General features: G+C 36.8%; 1 protein-coding gene across 2 annotated transcripts in view; it reads left to right on the forward strand.

The window, feature by feature from the left end:
* Nucleotides 1-25,847, forward strand: part of LOC129943132 (uncharacterized) — a 444,917-nt gene that overhangs the window by 393,312 nt on the left and 25,758 nt on the right. For both annotated transcript variants that reach the window (XM_056052382.1, XM_056052383.1), the window contains exons 6-12: nucleotides 11,255-11,380; nucleotides 11,658-11,852; nucleotides 20,872-21,075; nucleotides 21,134-22,781; nucleotides 22,840-23,450; nucleotides 23,515-23,873; nucleotides 23,953-24,252. In XM_056052382.1, coding sequence (XP_055908357.1) covers nucleotides 11,255-11,380; nucleotides 11,658-11,852; nucleotides 20,872-21,075; nucleotides 21,134-22,781; nucleotides 22,840-23,450; nucleotides 23,515-23,873; nucleotides 23,953-24,252 — 3,443 coding nt within the window. The remainder of the gene's footprint in view (nucleotides 1-11,254; nucleotides 11,381-11,657; nucleotides 11,853-20,871; nucleotides 21,076-21,133; nucleotides 22,782-22,839; nucleotides 23,451-23,514; nucleotides 23,874-23,952; nucleotides 24,253-25,847) is intronic.

Consider the following 25,847-nt stretch of genomic DNA (forward strand, 5'->3'; position numbering starts at 1 on the left):
AGACAAATCGACAGACGAGATGGTAAGTTATCAGCAGACTCTTTTTTGTTTTCCAAATCAATTCTGAATTTATACTAAAATTCTATTCGTCGCTAAAATATTGTTCTATGTAGATACTTTTCATCTCATAACGTCAATTTTACATATATGATAATATTTTATCCAGGCGATGGTTTGTTACTTTTCTACCTATAAATAAATAAATACTACTTTTCAACTTGACAAAAGTTATTCAAATTAAAAAGTGGCACCATGTTCTCATTTAGATAAGAGTTAATTCCTCAAACCATTATTAATTTAATTTCTACTTTGATTTTATTATTTAAAGAGTTTTGATGAAATTTTTTGAATTAATCATTTTGTAAAGGAAAAAGCTTTAGGAAATGGTTTTGTTCAAATGTAATTAAAACTTTCTTGGAAACGACTAGTTTCGAGTACAGTCTTGTCATTTAGGGTTCTGTAAACTTTAAATATTGCAAAATTGTTGTGTTCTGTACCCTTAACAGTTAACTTGCATCGCGAAGCTTGTTTGGTATTGATGCGTCTTCGTAGAATTTGATATTTTTCATTGTTGTTTGAAATAATGTCTGAATTATTTCCAGCGGTTTTCGGTAAAACATCAAAGTTTGTTTCTATGTGCGTACTCAGAATTTTCTTCTTTTTTGTGTTGAACGATAATTGATGATTTTTCTGAGAAGTTTCTTGTACAGACGATAGCTTTGATGTTTTCTGGCGAATGGGAAATTTCTCTTGTCCCTTTTTAATACAGGCGAATTTAATTTTCAGCTGAAATCAATTAGGCAGTGTAAAATTTTTACCGAATCAGTAGAAAATTGAATCTATATCTACTAACCGATATTTTTTCAATTAATTCTTTTTTAATTCGCCGAATTTGAATGATTCTTAAATGCTTTCTATCACATCAGGTTCTTAAAATATGAACCCTTAAAAATACTTTAGACGGTTGTTCTAAAAGGGGTAAAGGTAAAAGTGAAGAATGATTTTGCTAAGTACAAATCTTTACAGAAAAATTTTAAGATATTTTAGTCTTATTTAGTTTCTGGAAACTGTCATTAGTTACTTATGAGTCTTCATGTGACTCTATATGATGTCTTGGGAATTTTTGAATTCAACGCTTTAGAGGTTTTGACAAATAGGTTTTGGAATTAATTTTTAGTTCTGATCACCAAATCTACCTTCGATTTTAACTATGTGCTCTAATGTTTAAAAAAAACGGTTTTATGAAGATTTTTATATTTATGTAAAATATTTCAAAAACTTGATGGTGTTACCTTGTTAAAAGAACCAGATTCGTTCGTTAAAAGACAGATTACACCAAACAGTTTAAAAATATTGCGTACAATACCAGAAATATTCAGATCAAATGAATATCAAAGATCAGATAAGACAGGAATTACAAATTTAGAAGATCATCACGAATTTATTGAAAAAAACTTCATAAGTTTAGATAGCCTTAATAAGCCTTATATAAATGGAAAGGTATTTTTGTTTTAAATTTGGGAAATAATATCTGAAAAACCTGACGCTCAAAAGTAGATTCAGAGTTGTATTTGAGTTAAGGCCATCAAAACCTATTGGAAAAATTCAATCGTATTGTCAGTAACAGAAGGTGTCATCAATGCAATGAACATAAACCTCAACACTTTCTGAATATTTGCGAATTTCAATTTTCGAAAGAAAGAAGTCAAATTGATAATATTGTTAAAATAATACTAATATCACACTTGGAAGTTTTAAACTTTTTGAAACCTTGTGAAAAAAAGAAGCCAAATTCGGAATATTGTCTCAAGAAAACACTTGGATTTCCCAAGGTTTTTGCAACCTTTTGAAAAATTCATGATAGCAAACTCAAGCAGAGCTGCAATTATTTCTATCGAGTTTTGTAATAAAACTTTCAGGGATTGTGCGTTGGTGTTTTTATAGCATACATAATAACAATTTTTTAATTGAACCTGTCCAGGTAACAAAGTTAAGACCATCTTTGAAGTATAACCACATGATCACGCTAACACCAGTAGGGTCCGTATATTTTTTTAAAATTGATTTTTTTAAGGAAATCATAATAAAACTATTAAATGTTATTATTTTGCATTATGCATAAAAGGAAATATTTAGGATCGAGTGTGGTACTTGGCAAATAACTTTCCACAAAAATGCCAACATTGCTATTTTTACAATATGTGCTCATAACACTTTTGCAGTTGTCTCCTGCACAGCGTCTTCTCTTTTTAAGTGGGCTTACAAAATGATGGGTTCTATTAAACCAGTATTTATGATTATACCATCTTCATTACTTTTTTCTTTGGGTAAGGTTGGTTTGGGGGCTCATCGTAGTGCGCGCAGGCATTTTGGACATTTTGAACTCTAATTGCGATAAGGGTTTAGTTCCTATTTGCCACTTACATGCATTGTTTACTGCCATATCGATTAGCGATGTGAAAAAAGATCTGCACCATTTTTTCTTCTTCTATAAGAGATGCGATGGTTATTTACATTTTGATCTAGGCGATCAACTCCACACATGTATTTGTTGTACTCCGTTATTGCACACGGCCGAACTATGTTCATTTTTTTTCCAGCTTCTCACGAATAGCGAGAAGTTGGAAGGGCCCCATAACATTTCGACGCAATGCAAACAATACAGGTTGTCGTTTCTTGCATTTTTTTGCATTTATATGATCAATGAGGCATTTTTTTTACATTGTTTTTATGCTCTAAAGGGCAACTTGATAGAAATCAATTTTCCCATATGGTTTCTTTCCCATTATAAGCGCTTGCTTTTAAATAAGCGAGAAATGGAAAACCGATAAACAAGCTATCGAAGTAAAATGAAAACGGAAGACTTCGAATGTCTTCAGGAAAGTCATCTATCATTGATAAAAGGGTTGCAGAGCATTTACCAAAGCGTTCTTCACACTTAGTGTTAGATCGAGGATTTTGACCTTGATAAATCTCAAAAGCTACCATATATCCGGATGGAGTACACAGTGACCAAACATTATAACTAAATCTTATTGGCTTACCTTTTATGAATTGTTTGCACCCATGTCGTATATAATAACCTAGCATGCTCTCATCGAAAGATAAATGTTGAGATGGGTGAAATTTTGTATTCATATTTGACTTTTGGTGGTCCGTTATGGGTCACAACTTCCAAAGTTTATCTTTGTTTCCTTCTAGTGCAGTTAAGTTCGGTTCGAAATGAAGACAGTGAAGAATTTCCTCAAATTTTTGCGTGAGGCATCGATTTGACAATCAAGTCATTCCGAAGATCGTCCGAACCACTCCAGTATCTTTCAGACTGATCATTTCTGAAACGGCTTACCATTTTTTCTTATCGCATATCTTTTTGAACAATTGCTGATGTGTTCCAATAACTTGTCATCAAAAAACGTTCAAAATGCTCGTGAGGTTGACAATCCTGGCAGTAATCATAGTTTGACTCAGGAAATATTGGGATCACAGAACTTGATTTGTCGTTAGTCGGTGTAAACTTTGTTGCTTTATTAGATAAAGGAAAGTAACATCTGAGAAAACGGGAATAATTTTTCTTAGACGATTAGCTGTAGGTTCAATAAAATGGCTTCCCCTTTCTTCATCGATTGAACTTGCATCCTCTATTCTCTGCATCTCGGTAACTTCAGCTAGTTGATCAGTAGAAGATCTTAGTTCAGACTCCTCCAAAACATTTGTAAAGACACTTTCAATTTCTTTTTCCAAAACAGATGGGTCTTAAAGTGGAAACGCGTCAATGTGCTGACCATATTTCAAAATCTGAATTTCAAAAAATTCACTCTTTTGAAATACATGAAGCAACTGATACAAAATCAAGAGAAAATCAAGTTCACATTCATGAAGAATATAAGACCGCCTACTTGAATTGTTTTTGTCAGTTAAAAATTTAAATAAACGATTTTTGTCATAACTATATTTAATGTTACGGTTATGTCACGCTAGCATAACCAGGTTGTGCAATGATTCTCGTAAAAGATCAGTGCACTTAACCAGAATTTAGTTGAATCACTTTACAAAGAGGGAGGATTTGTTGATCATCAAACATGATTATCAAAATTGCTATAATAACCACTTGTCACCTTATGAAGAAGAAAATTAAAGGAATACTTCTTTATTTTAAGGCTACAAATTTTTCGAAAATTGCCTGTTTCTAATCAAGCCTTTTGAAAAAGAAAGAAACGAGCTGGACTCCTAGTATCGCATGAAAAAGAGAGGTTAACCGTGCCGCAACATGCGTAACTACATCAACGCATTGACGCAAGAAGCAGAAAATGCTGCAAATAGGTGCAACAGCAGGACCGTTTACAGAATAACCAAAGAGCTGACCGGTGCACACAGCTCAAAGCAACACCTGGTAAAAAATGTAGACGGTGCTGAGATAAGTTTGGTGGATGAGAAAGTCAAAAGGTGGAAAGAACACTTTTCTTCGGTTTTAAACCTTCTGAAGCGCCTGAAGAAACTAACCCCGAATCCTCACTGCACCTCCCAGTAAAGATGAGATCGTTGACGCAAGTAGAGCACTTAACAACAACAAACCGGTAGGACTTGATGAAATTCCCGCAGAGCTTTTACAAGCAGCGCCAACGTCATCAAGCGAACTACTTCATCCGCTAATAAAAGAAGCCTGGACCACCGAAAGCTTCTCCCAAAAAAAGGAGATCTTACAAAGTGCAAAAACTCAAGAGGAATTCGCGTTCTACCAGCTGTTCCCAAAATAGCAGCAAAAGTTATACACTTTGAACACTTTGAGGCAACACTCGATACTGAACAAGCATGATTCTGCGCTGGATCCTCCTGTTTTGATTATATTAACACCCTGCGGATCATTATTGAACAGTGAGTTGAATATCGATCAACACTACACCTGCTGTTCATCGACTTTGAGAAGGCGTTTACAGGGAGTATATCTTGTTAGCTTTTGCGGAGGAAAAACTAATTGCTATTATTAAAGCAACGTATCATAATGGATCCAAGTGTCACGTTTTGCACGATAGTAGGATATCAGATGATTTTGAAATCCGAAGCGAAGTCAGACAGGGTTGTATTCTGTCCCCAATATTGTTTTCGTTGGTGATAAGGTAGCGGAGCGATCCAATTAACTTTGACATCCTATTTAAAGCACTTGGATTACGCGGACGATGTTTGCTTACTCTCTGATAGGATCATGGATCTCCATCAAATGACAACAAGTGTATAGAGAGAAGCAAAAGTTGTATGGCTGAAAATCAATTCCGGTAAAACAAAAATGATCAGCCTCGGAACCCGACCATCCTCTCAAATAAATATTTTCTCGCAACCGGTGGACAAAATGGAGTGCTTTCAATACCTTGGAAGTATCGTCTCCATCTAAGGTGGAACCAAACAAGAAGTCATCTGCCACATCAGCAAAGCAAAAATGGCGTTCGGTATGCGGTCAAAAATTTGGAGGAATATCTCTATCAGCTTGAGAGCAAAAATACGACTGTTTCGCACAAATGTCGAATCTATGCTTCTTTATGGATGCAGCACGTGGAAGGTTACTTCAGACATTACAAGAAAGCTTCAAACCTTCGTAAATAGATGTCTTCGTAACATCCTAAATATTCGCTGGCCAAACTGTATTTCAATTGAAGTCCTTCATAGAAGGACAGGTCAGGAAGCTATAGAATCTATAATACGAAAACGTAAATGGCAATGGATTGGATTTATACGCTTCTAAAAGGTAGCGACTGCATTGCAGGCCAAGCAATGTAGTGGAATCCGCTCACAAAAGAAGAAAGAAAAGCTGGAAGACTGAGAATCACATGGCGCAGGACCGTCAAGGCGGAATTAGCGTCACTAGACAAGAGTTGGAGGGAGCTGAAACACATCTCCGGAAACCGTAAACAATGGCGCTTAGGCGTAGTAGAGGCCCTATGCCCCTTAATAGATTCCCAACGGACTAAACATTTCTGAAGACCTTAGTACACGTAACTCACTCTAAATACGGGAGTTTTGTTTATCGACGCATTCATTTAACCAAAAGTGAGCTTCATCTCTTTACAAAATTCGTTTTGGGACAACTAGGGTCAACAGCAATTCACTGAATTAACTAAAAATTGGCTTCAGTTCAATTATATTGAAAATCCAAGCCAAACTAAAAAAAATATCTTCCCATTTGAAAAAATGACACCTCGTAATTTTAAAATTGTGTTGACAGCATAAAGTTCTATAACTCTAAAAGTAACAGCCATAACAAAGCTAACATTTAAAACAAATGAACATTTAAAGTAAGCTTTAGTTGTCCTTTAACAATCCTTTAAACTTCTTACGATCTGAATTTCAAACTTTAAACACTGCCGTCCTAGTACCTTCAATTTTCCTGCAAAGCGAAAGTACTGTCCTGCTTCTCTGCGCCGCAAGAATCACCAAAACAAATAAAAACAAAAACATACTTACCTCCGCTAGAAATAAATTGAGATCTCTATAAAACACTTGGCACCCTCGCATGTCGCAACTTTAAGCCCTATACTGGTACAACTGTTATCTTCTTTCGCATTTCTGCAAAAGTTTTTTAAGTCCCTGTGTCTCTGTCTTGTTTTGTGACTTTAGCAAGCAAATTTTCATAATTACTGTTAAATTTTGTGTAAAGTTAAATGAATATTTAGAGAATATCCACACAGAAATTTGCTCCCGCGACAGCGACGAAGCCGCCACCGCCGCCGCCCGCCGCACACCGTGCCGCGCGTCACTGTTTGTTATTAACTTCAAGTTTCAAGTGTAGTCTCTTCTAAGTGGCTTGCTGTTTTCACTGGGTGAATATATCCTCTTCAGAACCATTTTTGCTTCTGTATTCTTTTTCCTTTATTTTCTCTGCCGACCTCTCCTAGTCTTTGTTTTTGTCAACTTTTCCGGAGGCATTTTCAAGGTCAGGTATTAAGACTCAACTTTGTGTGTTGGCACGATGCGCCTGCCGCACCATCTCATCTACAGTATCGTCAGTCGGTAAGTTGGTTGGTTGGTGGGTTGGTCGTCAACAAGCGGCCTAAAAAAGGTGAGGGCTGAAATCTCTTTTTATTTAGCTTTGTCTTAATTATTCATTCTTAATTAAGAGTATGCAAATGATGATGTTGTTTTTGTTGTTGTTTTGTTACTTTAAGTGCAGTAAAATTGCTTTTTTTTTGTCGTTCGTTAAATCCTTGCAAGGGAATACAAAAAAAAAGAACTCGTAGGTAGGTTTGAGCTCTGTCAACTTGGGTGTTATGTCTATAAGTTAGTAAGCTTTTGAAGTCAATAAGTAGGAAGGTAGGTGGAAAGGACTTTTAAATGTTTGTGTGTCTGTGATGACGGAAAATAAACAATTCAGATAACAAAAAGATTTTTTAAGTAGGTTCTTATAGGCTAGGTGCCTTAAGGACTTTGGATCTGTTTTGTAGATATTTTCATATAATCATCTATAATATCTCAACATTAAATATTCTTGCTTTTATGGGAATGTTTTAAATAAGATCAGTTGGTGTTAATGTTAAGCATTGATATATTTATTGTCATTAACAAGGATGTAGAAGGACAATTGGAACTTAATCATCAACGACCTTTGTATCGCTATCAAACACCTTCTTCAATGTCATTTATTTGCATGCTACATAACACACCACTCAGCTCATAACTAATTTGTAGTTTCTGCTCATGTTAACCGTGATCCCAGAAATTGTGATTCTAAACATATTCAACAGTTGGCGTATGAAAGATCCTGGAAGTCCATGTCTGACACTTTACTACATTTTTCGTCTACAAGATTACAATAACGGTTCAATTTTACTTTACATGAAAGAAATTACGTTTGGTTTTGGAAGAGAATTAGAAATTTAAGGTATACTCAGTTTCTTGCAGTTGTGGGTCGTCGTATTAAATTAAATTAAATTGGGTGGCGCAACAGTCCGTTGTGAACCATAGTCTAGTGACTTAAAACTCGCAACAATTCCTGTGTGCGAGTACTATTGTCAGGAATGGAAGGGACCTACAATTTTAGGCCGAATCCGAACGGCTAATTTGAGAAAGCACCTTTTCATGACAAGAATTACTCTTGAAGGAATTGTCAATTCCTCGCAGTACCCGCGAAAATTATTTTTTTAAATTAAAGTGGCACAAGCAGGGATTACACCCCAGACCCCTTGCATGACAGTCCAACGCACTAACCATCATGCCATGGGTACTACGGGTCGTCGTATAGTGGATATGAACATCCGATTATTATCTATTTGGTGCCGTTAGCAGCACCGTGAAAAATCTGCTGAAGGATTGATGGGTGAAGTCTTTCAAAATAGTATATTTCAACAGTTGAAGCCGAACAACCTACCACAACACCGAGATTTTGGTAAATAGACCCTTGAAAAGTTGGGCAAAAAATAACTTTTTCTTTCCAATATTTTACACTCTTGCACAGTAAAGTGGTCCATTTCCTAAATGGAATCAACGGTGGGGCCTACATTCCAGTAAGAATGAACTATCTAACTATTCTAACTACAGAAGAATAAAAACTCCGATATTAACTGTGGTTACTACTACCGAGAAAACCAACAACGCTTATTTGGATGCGGCTTTGTCATTGCAGCCAGACTTAGGCAACAAGTCTCGAGCTATAGGTACACCTCATGACTATCCGCATCAAGTTAGCACTTCTTATTTCCAATCTAGTGGCAACATTGACAAGATGCAATCAGAGAAGCCACCTCTGAGTTCTGACGTGCTGGCAGTCACTAACAAGAAACCCCTAGTTTATTGAGGAATGTCGGCAGGCAAATGCAGCCACCAACGCACATAAAAGAACGAGAGCTGCTGACGAGCCCTATGAACAGAAAAAGGGAGAGGAACACCGACTTCTCAGAAAAAAAAGAGAACATACAAAGCGTGTGTTCGATATTGATGCAGAAATGAAGTTTGAAAGTTTTATGAGTAGATGGAAAGGAATTCACAAGTAATTAAACCTCGAACCGAAGGCTACAAAGACGAAAGTGGAAACGTTGCCGTTATACATGGACTGTATAACGGCGACGACGAACCGAATTCCATTGTCAGGTAGGAAGATCAATTCACCATAGACGACGAAATTCAATAATCCCGTCTTCCCGACTTAGACAGAGCAAAAAATGCCATATCTAAGCTGAAGTCTAACAAAGCCGCTGGAGCGGATGGCTTGAATGCATAGCTCTTTAAGGCAGATGGAGATAAGTTGGTTAGGAGCATGCACCGACTTATCTGTAAGATTTGATCGGAAGAAAGCATGCCCGATGAATTTGAACCTCAGTATTGTTTGCCCGTATCTGAACAAAGGAGAACCTCTTGACTGCACAAACTATAGGGAAATCTTCTCTGTCGAAATATGTGAACGTCTAAGGCACATCTTCAACAATCTGATAGGTTCTTATCAGTGTGGTTTAAGATTAGTAAAGCCCACAGGCCTTCAAATATTCACACTACGTTAGATCCTGGAAAAAACCCCAGAACATTAAATCGTCACCCACCATCGATTTCAAGGCCGTATATGACAGCAACTCGAGGGACGAGCTGTATAGAGTCATATCTAGTTTTGGAATCCCTGCCAAACTCATCCGTTTTTGCAGGATGACCATGGAGAATTCACGCTGCTCCATAAAGGTTGGAAACAACTTAACAGAACCTTTCGATGTCAAAAAAGGCTTTAGAAAAGGTGATGCGCTGTCATGACATATCTTTCACATTGTAATTGAAAGAATAGTTCAGTGTTCCCAGGTCAACACAAGAGGCACTTTCTTTCAAAAGTCTGTCCAATTAATAGCATATGCTGATGACTTTCACATATTTGGAAGAACTCAGCGTGATGTCAATGGGGCTTTTGTAAGTATTGAGGCAAAGGCTGCAGAAATTGATTTAACGAATAATGAGGCAAAATAAAATGCTTGCTGTCATCAAGAAAGGACCTACAACTGACGACGTCTCGGTTAAAACGTCACCATCGACAGACCTAGCTTTGAGATAGTTAAGTATTTCGTCTACCTAGGCTCTTCTGTAAACGCAGAAAACAACACCAGCGCTGAGATCAAACGAAGAATTTCTGCTTCTTCGGGCTAAGAATGCAATTGAGTAACAAAACCCTTTTTAGAGCGACCAAGTTTTGCCCAGATTTTTAACAGCTTGTTTTTTGGATACCCAAGGTTCCATATTCGTACAGTGCGGCTAAAAACAGAATACCTGGATTTGACAGAAAGTCATATGTTGGACCAAGAAAACGGGAGTAATACAGTTGAACTGTTTGAAGGTAGAAGGGAGTATTGTTTATAAAAATAATGCAAAAAAATTGACAAAAATTTCGTCGAGAATGTTCGAATGATAGAAATGTTTTAGTTAGACGTTGAATTCTCCTTTAAATTGCTTTGGTGTGATTTTCACGATGGCACTTTTGGAAACCCAAGACAGTAGTATTGAAAATACCCCAATTCAATTAAATTTTTCCAAGACTTTTATTCACAATAATTATAAAAAATTGTTTATCAAAAGCAGCCATCCATATGTAAGTTTTTCAGGCTTCTACCTTTCTCTGTATTCATATTATTTTATGCCTCATATATCAATATCCTTGTTTCCTACCATTTCTATAACTGAGCCTTCCTCATCTGTCGACAGCAATCCTTTTTGGCGTTGTTGGTGGTGATGTGGTATGTGCGAGGCAAGGCGATGCGGCGTTATTGCATTTAATAAAGTTTGGAATCGGCAAAGCAATAAACAATACAGAGAAAAACCTATTATCCTTCTACGTAAGCGCCAACAATATTTTCGCTCCAGAAACCAAGGATAATAATTAAGTAATAAAATTAACTGCACAAGATGTTTTCGACTAGGTTGCTGTTGTTGCTGCTTTGGTTTTCGTCGAGATTTCCTTCCTTCGAAGAACAACACCATTTTACCTACCTTCTAATTCCAATTCCAACTTCTTCTTCTTATTGTTCCTTATCCAAAGTTAAGACACTTTCAGGATATTCCTTTGTTTGATTTTCATGCTGAACCTAGGTATATTGAAAGATTTAGCAATGACTGCGGTTGAAGTTTCCTTTCGACACAACAGTTTTACATCCAAACCATTCCTTTTCTCGCTGTTTCATAAAGAAATATATGTACTAGGATAAATAAGGAAGAAATGAAATAAAATAAAATACACCTCTAGAACTTTTGTGCGCACAAAATACTAAATGAAATATATCTTTTGTTATATTTTTGTTCGCAGATTTTCCCACCTAAGACGTCGTCCTGTCGGAGTGATTGTGAACTTTCCGGTTCGTATGCGTCCCTCGAGTGTCCCTCACCACCAGGCCCACCAGTATGTCTTCCAGAGTCCCGTCGGGATCCACAAGTACGTGTTTATAGCGGTATTCGCTATGTGTGTTATATATGATTATATTTCCTTTTATTACTTTTTGTTTTGTTTGTGTGAATGAAATGCCATTTTTTGTTGTTGTTGTGCTTTTCTGAGTGATAAGTGGGAACTCGTTAAATCTTTTGGTTTTTACGAGTGACATAAATTGCTCCCGAAAATATGCAATTATTTTTTTCTTTTGTATAGATATTTATATTTTATTACAAATTCGAGATGCGACTATTAAATAACAAATCGTTTATACTCAATTTAGGCACGGCTGAGCACATATTTAAGAACATTCTATACGGATTTATCACTTAAGGAGCCAATCATACCACCATGGGCAATACCGGTGGCGCCAGGAGCTTTATGTCCGGCACGTTTGGAACCTGAACTACGTCTGCATTCGCAGTCACATGGCTTTAATGACACTCTGACAGTTGATCAAATATTAATATCACTTCAGGTAAGATTTTACTATTGTTTGTATTTTATGAGTTATAAATATTTTATAAATAAAGTCTTGATTTAAAAAAGAAACTTAGTTGAATACCAATAAATAGATTAACGAAGAGAGATTTATAATACGTGTTCAATAAAATTCGCGAGATATTAATATATCGAACTTTTTGTATGTGCCTAATAGTTTATCGTATTGTTTTGAGAAGTTTTTGAAATTGGATCAGTTACTTATTAACGTTTTTATTTCCGAGAACATTGTGTTAAGAATGAAATAGGTTAAGGATTTGTCATCAGTAGGAACGCAGAAAAGCATTTTGTTGATATACTCGCGTATCAACATATTTCTACGAATGAAACAGTGAAGAACTTAACAGTTTTTGGAAAGCAGGCAATATGTTAAAATGTTGGAGATCAAAGACAAAATTTCAAAACAAAACGCCTTTAGGTGTTAAAGCATCCAATGTCCAACCTGAACAACACTTACTTACTTAGTCTTGTGTGAAATAGGGCCTAACCCAACATATTTCTTTATACAGCTAGGTCCCTATAGGTATATGTCTGCAGTTGCGAACTCTAAGTTCATCTCTCTTCGTGACCAGCCATATTAGACGTTGTAATTTTATCCTTTTTACTAAGTTCTGTCGAAACTACCCAATGTGTTTTCATTCCTTATAGTCCAAGCTTCTGCTCTGTTTAGCAAAACGGGGATAATTAGGGTTTTATATAGTGACGCTTAAGTCACTCGAGAGAGCACTTTAGTACTAAATTGTTTTGTTAGCCCATGAGAAACTATGGTTAGCAAAAGTAATTCTTCGTTAAATATCAGCGATAGTGCTATTTTCTGCATTCATGAAACACTACATCATCACTGGTTCTGACGCTTGTCTACAATGACACTCCCTATGTAAGCTCGATTGATAAAGCCAATTCGCTTGCACAGGTCGCTGTTAATTTGACGCTACCGGAAAGTGTCATTAGTCGTCCTGTTCTTGAGATCGCAAAAGATTATATATTACGAAGCTTCTAAAGCACTAGTGCAGTTGCAAATCCGCTGTCCTCTGTTGTTCTGAAGATGTGTTATTCAACGCTGACAAAACCACTGCTTAAACTTGTCCATCTTTCCTACTCTACAAGTGTCTTTACGAGTGGATGGAAAATAGCATTTGTTCAGCCTGTCCCTAAAAAAAGGCGAATCCTCCTCTCCCTCTAACTATCGTCCCATGGCATTCACGTCCTTCCTTCAAAGGTCATGGAAACGCTGATTAATTATGAGCTTAAGAATTATCTTGAAAGACGGGAGCTTCCTAAAGACCGACAGTATGGCTTTCGTAGCAATAGGTCCACTAGTGATCTTATAGCTTATCTCCCCAAACAGTCAAACAAATCTTTACATCGTTTTGGAGAAAGTAAGATTATTGCACTTGATATTTCAAAGGTATTTGATAGAGTTTGGCATCAAAATCGTTATTAACTTTCTAACCGTTAAATTTAAGTTGTATTGGATGGTTTCAAGTCTAAAATTCATAAAATAAATGGTGGTGTCCCCAGGGCTCCGTTTTGTCTCCGACTCTCTTCCTTATATTCCTAAATGATCTTTTGTCTGCCACGTTGAACCCATTAAACTGGTTCGCCGACGACATTCACATCCTTCTCTTAGGGATGTGGAACTTCAACGGCAACGTATGATAAGTTCATTAAATTCTGATCTTGACAGCATTGTCCAATGGGGAATCAATGGGTAAAATGTAATGCTTAGAAAACTCAATGCTATCTCCAGTCGTTAAAGTGTCACTTGCATCCAGGAAACTAATCAACTGTCAGTACTCGGTTTGTGTATCACAGATCACCTGTTATGGAATGAGCACATATTTGGTATTGCCAAAAATGATGCCAGATGCTAAGGATTTCTCTGACGGTGCAAAAAATTGTTCAGCCAGTTGCATTCCAGTCCTTAAAAGATTCAGCCGTAATACTTAGAGGAGTGCTTATCAGTTTACCCTTGAGCTTAATTTCGGGCGTACTGTCAATTATAGAGATTCTTTCTTAAATTGCACATCGAAAATGTGGAATGCATTGGCCAACTCTGTTTTTCCTGCAACTTTGTGTTCAGAACTTTAAAACTAATATGCCCCGGTATCTCCTCTTAAATCCTTCATTATTTTTTTTACGCTCGCACTGTATTTATAAAATATAAACATATAAAGGGTACTAATAACCCCTTGAGTTACAGAAAATTGTTAAACAAAAAACACATAGTGGAGCCTGATTTCGATTTTGACGTTTTATCGGAGACGTTCTCAATTGATTTTTCACATAATTTTGTATAGAAGGAGTCCCCTAAAGGTTCTTTCAAAGTGAATATGATAACAAACCAGGCCAAGCCATTAGCTTTCAAAATTTGCTAACTTGCTTATTCCGAATTATAACAGTCTTCGTGTAGCGGCTGTTTTAAAGAAATTCTTAAAAACTTCTGAAGTCCCACAAGCTAGTCACCTTGGCCCCATTCTCTTCGTCGCATCTGTTAACGATGTCTGTCTTAAATTAAAAAAATTAAGATATCCTAATGTTTGCGGATGATAAGAAAATCTTTAAGGTTATCTCTTCTCCATCTGATTCCTTACTTAAACAAAATGATCTTAATATATATTTTTTTTAGCTAAATGTAAACAAATGACCTTTTCGCGCAAACAAATCTAACCCCCAAGAGTTTACTTCTTCCTTAATGACGCCGTCAACGTAGTCGATTCTATTAGAGAACTTGGTATATTATGTGTGACAAACACCTGAATTTAAATTCCCATTTTGACCAAATTATTAATAAATCTAATGATCTCTCTCGGTTTTATTAAGAGATGGTCAAAAGAATTTTCCGACCTCTATGTAACTAAAGCGCTTTACATTTCCCTAGTCCGTCCTCATCTTGAATATGTATGCCAAGTATTGTTTCCTTCTTATGAAAATCATTCACTCAGAATTGAAAATGTTCAAAGATGTTTCTTTCGATTTGCCTTACGTGGCCCCAACTGGGATGATACATCCAACTTGCCTCCTTATGCCGGTTGACTAAAACTGATAGAGTTGCAGCCCTTATATATAAGACGTAAAAACGCTGATATATTATTTGCTCACCACTTGTTAATGGGCAATATAGATTCCCTAGTACTCCTGAGTGATATTCATTTAAACACCAACCCTCGGAATCGGCGATCTGTCTTCCTTTTCTATATCCTTCTTCACCAAACTAATTACGGGTACTTTAAAACCAATTTTCAGAATTCTTCGTCACTGCAACGCTTTCCAAATCCCATCTGAAAGGCACCGTTTACTTTTTCCCTTTTTTAGTTTGAATTCCTCGTCCCTTTTAATTTAAAGTCTAATAAAATCAAAATTGTTAGTTCTTGTACATTAAAGAGATTTTATGTGGGCCTTAGGGTCCACATAAATGATTGTTAAAAACTGAAAACAAGAACTTAAACAAAAAAATATGTAAAGCTAGTGTTAAGTTAAGTTATTTTAAGTTATAGCTTGTATTAAGCTGATTAATAAATTAATTTTTAGGACACAAAAATTAATGGGCCATTTTCCTTAAATTAATAAATATTCTATGTTCAGTCAAATCTTTTGAGTAGCATGCTGAAAAAAAATTGTATGACTTGATGTTGCTGGCATGAAGTTATATCATACTTAAGCTCAAATTAATTAAGTTATTAAATCGGTACAAAATATTTTTTTCAAAAATAACTTAGTCTTTCTAACATTATCAGTTTGATTATATAGGTAGTAAAAATGGTATCGTTTTAAGTTATGAAGCCACATTTTTAAAAGTTCGTGAGCAATTCTCGTAATAATATTTTTTCTACAAGCTAAAATCGATAAGTGTTCCCTAAAAGGATATGACCCTATCTTCAGTAATAGTCGAACGGCAGTCTCGAACTGGAATTTCAATTCTTCGTCCTTTCATGGGCCTTTTCAATTTCGGTAAGAGGAAAAAGTCACAGGGTTCTAGTCTGGTGAAAACGGTGGCTGAGGCATGTTTGAAGTACTGTTTTTGTGCGCAAGTGCATAATCTAATCAAGGTGCAAAATTCATGAATTTTGTTTCCACATTTCCAGCCATTTTTTTTCGTATTGATTCACGCAAACGGCTCAACTTCTACTCCTTGTTTACCGTTCATCTTGTGCTAGGAATTTGGTATGCACAACGCCATGATAACCAAAGAAAACTCTGAACAAGACCTTCACATTTGAGCGACCTTGGCATGCTTTTAGCGGTCTTGGCTCTCCTGGACTATTTCATTGGGATAATTGGGCTTTGTTTTCGACGTCTTAACTATATACCGATAATTCGCCACCACGATCAGCATGTATTGGGCAATCAAAAATTCAAAATTCAGCAATTTTGAAACGAATTTCGTTGGCACACGTGCCATACCCAAAACAACCATTAAAATTTATTGGCATGAGCCTTGATTTGACGATCTTTTACCAAAATTTCTTTCACTTTCTGAACATTTTCGTCGGTCGGGACGTGCTGAGCGAGGTTCATCGTTAATATTTTCTAGACCATCTTGGAATAACTTATAGCACTTATAATCATTTTGCTCAGTATTACTGTTTTCTGCGGTTTACACGCTGGTGCATCATGGGTCCTTATTTTTGTTTTGAAATGCTGACTGATTTATTGCTGATAACTTTATCTCAAAAATTAGATTTTGTTAGATATAGCCCTATATTCCGTGTGACTAAATGATCCTCGATAACGTTTTAATGTTAGGTCATTATGGTCTTATACAACAAACCAGCACCTTGAAACACTAGAAGCCAAAATTCAAGCCTCTATTAACGCTATTTAATGTCCAAAAAACTATTGAAGAAATGGAATACGTAACTCGTCGCTCATTAAAAACAGCTGATAAAAGAGAAACTTGGATTTAAGAATGATATTTCCTTTATTCTCAGATTATTTAAGGTTTTGTTTTGGGCATTTTAAAATACCTTTAAGAATTCACTGTGTATCATTTGTATATAAAATCGAAGCATAATCGAAACAAATTAAAATTTTGGAATTCAACAGTATATACCTCATCTCTAAGAAGATTTGAAGAAGATTTCATAAATACAACTAAAGGCATTCTAGATTCTGTTAGCGATGTTTTTTAAAGTCTTTGTGAATAAACTTTTCAACATTAAACATAATTATCCCTCTTTTTGAACGATTTCGTTATGCTGAATTGGTGTTTAAGACCACTGTCAGTGGTAAAAGTATTAATTGTTCGTAAAATTGAGTAGGTTTTTAATTCTTTATTATGATCCTGGCAACAATAAATCTCAAATCAGTTATCAGTCCTTTCTTTTTCACTTGAAATTGAAATACCTGTTTACCTCATAAAAAGCATTTTATCTTATTATATTGAAGTTTATATCTTTTTCGAATAGGTTCATAAAAATAACTCTCTATATTTTAGTGCCTTTAGAACAAAACTGTTTTTTTTTTATTATTTCAAAAGATACTTAAAAAAGTAAAGTATCTCGTTCTAAGAGGCTGCCTGTTTTGAACTTTATAGCTATACTTTTCTACAACATTCGCTTGACGACTCTCAAAATATCTTCAAAAAGATACACAAAAGACACAAATAAAACAAACAAGTTGTAAATTAATTGAATTCCTCGTTTTTGAGAAATTCTAAAATATACCTACCAACTTTATTTGTACAGCCACCTAAACAAACATTTTATTCTCCATAAACAATTAATTGTTTCGTTAATATACAAAACGTATCATTGAATTCCAGAAATCATTGAATTTCGCGAAATTTCCTCGTTTCTTCTTCTATGAGGGCCTTAATTCTTAGCCTTTTTTAATACGTATCGTATACAATATAAACCGCTACCCACCTATCCAAATACCGAGTAAGAAGGCTTTTCTAAAATAACTGAATTCTCTCAGCTGTAAAATTGAAAATATTTGTGTTGCTTTTCCGGCGTTAGGTTTGGGTCTTTTTCTATTTTGCCAAACGATGAAAGCAAAATAAAAACAAAATCGATAAAAAAAGCCTATGAGAAAAAGGAGTCAAGAGCTTAAATTCTTCAATCCTCATCCTTCGTGTATCATTTAAATCTTCATAGAAATGCTGATATCTCTTAAGAGAAGGAGGAAAAGAGAAATATATATCTACTTATTATAATTTTCAATGAAACCGTCTCCTGATAATATCTTCAAGGGAAAGCTCAGTGCCGTGGCTTTCTTTAGGTATCAAAATAGGCCCACACGTTTAAAATTCTCAAGAATTTTACTTCTAACATTCTAGTTGAGCATTTGCAATTGATCTACATAAGCTTTTTGGAATTTCAATGTTTTCCTTTACCTGTCTTGAAATCTGTCAAGGCCTTCGGAAAATGAAGAAAAACAGTTCTCAGGAATTAATTTGTTTCATTTTCCATTCCCCAAGATACAAATTGATACATCTTATTTTTAAGTTGGCCTGGGCATATTTTCAAATTCAGAACTCGGCGCTTGTTTTGTTTCCCACTTGTTTCCCACAAACTTAATCCGGCTTTGTCGAAATTTTCGTAGAAAATTTTGGGGATTTTTAAGGTGATTGAGGCGTAGAGGACCTACCCAACTTTTGTGGGTGATGCTGTTAAATTGTACCAACGGTGAATAGAAAATAATACAAGCTTTATTTTAATTAGTAACTAGAGGAATGGGGCAAAATTAAACACAAAAAAAGCAATTTCACAAATTTATAGCCTCATAAAGAATATTTATGTTAACGGTTGTAAACCACAGAAATGAAAATAAGAAATTTATACACATACATATATAAAAAAAAAAGCTCAAGTACTTCAAAAATTTCAAACCGAGTAAGTGGGTTTTTATGTTAAACAAGTATCAAGGGGCAGATCTCTTAAGAAAAAGCCTGAGGTGATTTCGGTGAGAAATTGTTTATTAAAAAAATGAAAACAAATCTGATTAAGATATTAAATACTAAAGCCAATAAAATACTTTGCTCTAATTTTATTAAATTAACTTAAGATGTTATTGTAATCGGTGCGATTTTTTGAATCGAAAATGCTGAAATTTCTGGACGCACGTTTTAAGCTATCTAGGATGATATCAGGAAACCTATTTTCGCCGTCCATAATTCGGCAACTAGCTGATATATCCTCATGAATAGAGACAAGCATTTTTCGTTTTTTATATGTTGATATTTTTCAAACCTTAAGTTTTTTTGGAGAATCTCAATTGTGGATGAATGAGCTATGTATTAAATTAAGGCTACCCTCAATACATTATTTTACTGTCCGTGTGGTATCGATTTTTAAGTGATTGCCGTCACATTAGAGCTTTGAAAATGCAGCTCCATGGTCCCGTAATAGAAGATTGCTATCCATACCATTACACCTTTTCCTTTGCAGTGCCGTTTTGCAAGATAGATTTCTTCATTTCTTAAATGGCAGCTATTGGGTTTTTCAATTAGCCTGTGATATTACGTGCGATGCCATTATGTATGGAACTCGACTTATTTTGCACTGCCGCCAGGTGCACGCTTTCGAAAGCCCAGACGCTGAACAGAATTTGCCACGGTTTTCAAGCATAAATCGGCTGATACTGCTGCAATTTCACGTTCGATATTCGTACTAAGTTCATCAATCGTCGCGGGCTTGTTGGCATACACCAAAGACTTGAAGAAGCCCCACAAGAAAAAATATAACGGCGACACCGCGCCGGCCGTGCCCGTCCTGTTGGAAAAACATGTAACCCAAATCCATATGATCTAATTGGGGCCAAAAATATTCGGCTATCATTGAACGGCAGCTATCCCCATTCACAGTAACGTGCCGGTCTTGATCGTCAAGGAAGAAGTACGGCCCAAAAACGCCGCCTGCCGGCCCATAAACCGCACTAAACCGTAATTTGTTCGGGAAGTAATGATAACTCATGGAGTATGTGTGGTTTGCTACCTAACCAATTCCACATATATTGTTTATTGACGAAGCCATTCAGCCAGAAATGAGCCTTATTGCTGGAGATGATTTTTCAATGAAAATCCGAATTATTTTCAAGTTGTTGCTTAGCCCAATTCACGAACATACGACGCTTCTGATGGTCAAGCGAATTTAGTTCTTGCGTCAATGTAATCTTGTAAGGGTGTAGGCCAAGATCTTTTTGCAAAATTCGCTACAACGACTTTGGCAGAGATGCCCAACTCTTTAGAATGACGTGCGAGAGACAAATTTTGGCTTTCGGACACAACGGGCACTTCTTTGTTCTCAATCTCACAGGAACATCTTCTACTGTGCTGTGCTGTTGATTCAAATTTTTGCACTAAACGCTCACTTGTTAATCTGCTAGGACGATTTTGACTTTTGGAAAATAAAGGTGTTTGCTCTTACCTGCAGCATTGATGGTTTTTTCTTCATTTTTGGTTGTCGTGTATGGTCTTCCTTTTTTCTATCATCCGAGCAACAGCCGATCTTCTAGTATTTAATTCAGCTTCTGCCTTGATTTTACTAATGGAAAGCCTTGAATATCAAGCAGCTCTCACTATAGCCCACCTTTTCTGAAATGATGTATCTTTCTTGACTCTTCCTTTGTGGTTTTTTCTATACTTCTTTGCGTCTTTGAGGTTCTTCTTATTTCTTATATGAATGGGTCTTGCAAGGTGTCTTGGGTTCAAACCCTGCCTATGCCACCTTAATTACAAAAAAAAAGGTTATCACGGGTATTTTAAAATTTTGGTCAAAAACGATAATTGAGAATGGATGTGGAATTTTAACTTCCCATTTCAAGTTATTCAAATCGTTCTGATTATTGCTAAATGGACCTAATAATTATCAAGCAGTTCGATTGTGCTGATTCTGCCATAACAAAGGTCTGCATTGTTTATTTGTCACAGCAATACATCATTCGTCTTTGCTTAAAGTATGATTTTTCTAGCAGCTTTTAAATTATTTCAAATTCAACCTACAATATTGCTTGAATATTGGAACGTACTAAAATCTTTCTATTTCTAATTCCAGACAAAAGAAGGAACATTCTTAGAAGCTCCACGACGAGTTCTTATCGAATGTCCAACATGGGCATCAAGAAGTAGTCTTTGCTTACGAATCCTGCATGCCTGGGCTAAGGAACCACCCTGGCCAGCAAAAGGAACTCCAGTAGCTCTTGCACTCTTTATCCCGCTTTCTGAGGCAAAACGAAGTTTTTCCAGCTATGTTGAAAAGGTAAGACAAAACTAATCCCATTTGAAACAACATATATGTATTATTTTCCCTCATATAGGACCTCCTACCCAAGGGACCACTTAATCCGTTTTCAAGTGGATTTGGTGGTTTTACAGCGGCTTGGAATTCCCTAGAGGCGCTCGGGCCAAAACTTCTTATTATTCTCGATGGCTACGATAACCAGAAAAATGGAACACCAAAACGGAAAAACAAGCAATACACAACTGACGTTCACGACCTTTTGGATGGGAAGCTATTCCCGGAAGCTCGAGTTATCATTACAACTTCTTCGTCGAATTGTACCGAACTGCTGCCCATAATTCAACGACACATTACATACGAAGGCCTGACATGGGGTCGTTCGGCTTCACTACTCGGCGGTGGTCAGTGGGGAGGACCGTCGCGATTACTTGATACCGTCCAAGCTTGTGCGAATTTGAGAAAAGCTGTCCGAACGCCACACGGTTGTCTGGCTTTGGCAGCAATCTATGAAGCCACAGGGGGTGATCTTCCGACTGAAGAACTTGATGTGGTCGAGTCGATTCTGAACTGCGTTGCACCTGAGACATCGGCGAGCAATGTAGCTGAGCTCGGTCGATTGGCACTGTTTTGTTTGAAAATGAAGCGATCTTGCATAACTATGGCTGAGATCCGCATGTATTGCTCATGTCCGGAGTCCAATATAATGGGATGTCTTGACAAAAATCTGTTGCTAGGGAAATCTGCCAAAAAGAAGGCTGAGTACGTGTACAACCCCATCTGCCCTGGAATGATTGAATTCCTGGCTGCAAACTACATCTCATCGTTGGTGAACAGACCAGGACTGCTGGCAGCTGAGATCACAGGACTCTCTATTGGAGATGAGCTCGATCCGGATTTGCTGAAAGTGATAAAGTTTTCGATGGGACTTCTGGGCGAGCGTGCCCATATCCTCCTGTCCCGATTGACCCCGCTTTGGCTAACCCCACAGATAGTTTTCTCATTGGCTCTGGCAGGTGGCAGCACTGAGGATAATTTGGCCGCACTTTGTGATATTCTAGGCATATCGAAACATCCTCCGATTTCCCCGCTCGAAGCTAAGCCTCTTTGGGTGCAGGTGCGATCTGTTGCCACCGATTTGATGGGGTGGGGTATGGCTCTCAAGAGCCCGACTTGCACTCTCAAGAACCTAGAACTGATCTATCAACTGGAGAAGCACAATATCATGGACTCCCGGAATGCCATAGAAGTGTTCCTCAACTCTATGTCCATTAACGAAAGTGTGTCCACGCTACGAGTGTCTTCGCTGATCGAAACCGAGGTGAAAGATTGCGAGATAGCATATCTGGCAAACTGTGTGTCAAAGCTTCTCATGAAGCCGAGATTGGAGAATTTCGAACTTGTCCTAACGTTGCTCGAAGAAGATCCTCCGATATTGAAGTTGCAATCCGTTGTGGCAGCTCTGTGCAGAGCTATTCCACGACAACCGAAGCTGAGCTTCCTGCTTTTGGATCTGGGACTGAGTACATCACAATTGGTGCAGCTGTGTGCGACTTTAGAGAAGTGTCCGAATGTCACTCGGCTGTCGTTGCCGCATCTGAGATGTGAACGCGGTGCCATTTCAGCACTATCTTCGCTATTAAATGCACGGCCGTTTAGCTTTTTGTCATTACCATCTTGCTGGGGAGCCAGGGATGATCCTCCTTCGTCGAGTGGAGTTAGCATGGGTAAGGGTAATAAGCTCTTTGTTTAAGGAAGCTTTTTTCAAGTTTGTTTTTATTTTAGGATCAGGTAGTGGCAGTAGTACGGGAACATCCGGCCTGATTAAACAGGGTTCTCTCCCAGGCGTTCCATCTCCGCGATCTTATGCTCCTGGAATCTTTTCATCCCTACCTAGAGGTGTCTTTGTTCCCCCAACAACTCTAGGCCGCTCAGCAACTCTGCCCCGCCAACCATTGGATCAATCGTCTGTGGATAAACGAAGCTGTGATTCGGTTGTCTCCAAGACCTGGTACCCTACCCCAGCCTGCGATGGCGGGCCACATAATTCGGGAACACTGCACGATCTTCTGCTAGCTGCACGAGAGTCTTATTCCAAATTACATGGACTAGACTTAAGTAAGGCTCAATTGTCGTTGGAGGATTCCATGTGCCTTGGTGAAACTGTTCGCTTGTCGAACACTTTGCACACCCTCAAGCTGGAGGGTTCTTCGCGTTTAAGTGAAATTCTTCCTTCAGTATTGGGTGCTAGTGAATCGCCTTGCCTTCAGATGCTGAGTATCGGTTCACCAAGGTTGAGTTTAGAGGATTCAGCGATAGCGATGTGTGCTCGAGCTTTGACCAGCTGTTCAACTTTGCGATTGTTAAGTCTCGATGGATGGAGTTTTAGAATCGAGGTGAGTTCCATACCTTATTTTCTTTTGTTTCTTATTTTTCAAATAAATATTCCCCTCTTCCCAGAACCTATCAACCCTTTCGATTATGCGGGCGTTTTTGTCGCTCACTTCAATTAGAGAATTAAGTCTGGCCAATTGCCGTTTGCAAATTGGATTAATCCGAAGCGATACGAAAGTTTCGAGAGCCTTTGAGTGTCGGTCGGTTGTTGTGCTAAAGCTGTCCGGGGCGCAGGTCACTTGTGCCGATGCAAATATCCTTCGGGGACCGCAGCTATTGCCATTTATTGGAGGATTCCCTTGTCTGAGGGAGTTGGATCTATCAGCGCCAGCGAGATCGGGTCTTGGAAGTACTCATTCCTCACCACTGATATTGGACGATAAGTGCATTGTTGGATTCTTCCAAAATCTACATTCCCATTTTGGGTAAGTTATTTAATCTGCAAATCTTATAGTTTTTGGTCCTTAATTTTATACTTATTGTGTTTTATTTTTTATTATGTAGCTTGTTGAATACATTGAAAATCTGCAATTGGGTTGTTCACTTCGATGATGTTTCAAGGACCCTGAAAGCCATTTCTAAGTGCATACGAAACAGTCCTATTAGTCATTTGAAAGTTGATGGCATTTCAGTTTTGGATAGACCACGGAAGCATCGCATTGAATCACATTTTATTCATTGTTTTATATCATCTTTGCCGTTACTTCGATGGTTGGGCATAAGTTTGGCGGGCAAGAAAGAGGACCAAATTACAGCAATGGGAAACTCAGTGTTGGATTTGAAAGGCTATGAAATCGATATCAAGTGAGTACCGTCAATTTTTGAATTACCTTTTTGTATATTTGTATCTTATTGCACGCTCGTTTCTATAAGCCTAATTGATTGCATTAATCTTGAATGTATAGGGTTGCTATATCAAAAGTTCCAAAAGAAGTTAACAGTAAGTTTCAAAGAAAGGGAAGGAAGCGAGTTTAATAAATAAAAAACATTTTGAACTTGTGGATCGTCCAATATTTTTTGAAACATTCAAGACTTGTTTTTTCCATTTACATGAAGTAAGTTTGAAAAAGGATAACTCCAGGCAGTCCCACTTATATGAAAGAAATTTCAAACTTATATTTTCTTAAAGATGTTAAAAAAAAATGTTTCGAAACTTCGCAACAGATTGTTCTGAGTCCCATTTTCAAATTTTAAATCAATTAGAAAAGTTGGAATCATTCGTCAAAAGGTTACATTTAATGAGAGTACGTTTAACAAATGACATACTAAAAGAAGATTAAGAGGTCTAAGATCAGTGTATTGGTGCTATCAGCTACCGAACAAGGATTTTATCGGGGATACATTTGTAAAGGAATTGAAAAACTATCAATTCATATTCCTGTCGTAATAGTGCTGGCTCTAATTAAACATTCAGATTCAATAGTTACGAGCTGTTACCATAGCTTATTCGGTTTAAACTTATCAAAGTTGAACTTGCTATGAGCTAGAATTGATATTTTTGACATACAAATATTTTGCAATACAAAAAAATGGAAAATGTTAATAATATCAAGAAAAGATTGAATTTTAATATTGGAGCTAAGGAATTAAGGAAGTGAAGAATAAGTTATGTTTGGTTATTTGTATGACATAAGTGCCATGAAGTCGTTTGCAGTTAATTTCATTCTTAAAACGCAAAATTAGAATAGGGCAACTAATTAAATTTTTAGATGTCATTAATTTAATTTTTAACTTTACCCTTTAGCACAAGACCTTACATTAAATTGGAAAGTATCCGTGGCATGATGGTAAGTGCGTTGGACTGTTATATGTCTTGGACTCGATCTGGTCCGAGGATTATTCGAGGATTTGACGAATTCTCCAAAAGTAATTTTTCCCATTCTCGGCTTAAAACTGTAGGTCCCCTCCATCCCTGACAACAGTACTCGCACACAGGAATGGTTGAGAGTTGTAAGTCATTAGGCCCTGGTTCTGTACGGACTGTTGCGCCACCTAATTATTAGCTTCTCATATTAAGTTAATGTTATGGGTCCGATTTGTCAAATTGAAAATTTTGACCTTTCTCGACGTTTTGAGTTGAAATAAAAATGGAATTTCGACGCAAATATCTTTTCAAAACCTTGAGGTATTGGCTTTAAACTTCTTTCATTTTCTTTTTTATATTGTTTTCAACATTCAGTAAAATTTTAAGAAAAATGGAATGAACAGTTTCTTAACAAAAATTAAAAAAACTTAGAAAAACATTTAACTAAAGTTGGTAAAATTGATATTGGAATCAAATATCTTTTCAAAAATTTGATATTATGGCTTCCACCTAATTTTTACTTCTAAGAAATATTGTTTTCACTATTCTTAATATTTTTGAGAAAAATCGAATTGACAGTTTTTTTACAAAAAAT

Source organism: Eupeodes corollae, chromosome 1 (assembly GCF_945859685.1).
Source record: "Eupeodes corollae chromosome 1, idEupCoro1.1, whole genome shotgun sequence".
In the NCBI taxonomy this organism is placed as follows: domain Eukaryota; kingdom Metazoa; phylum Arthropoda; class Insecta; order Diptera; family Syrphidae; genus Eupeodes; species Eupeodes corollae.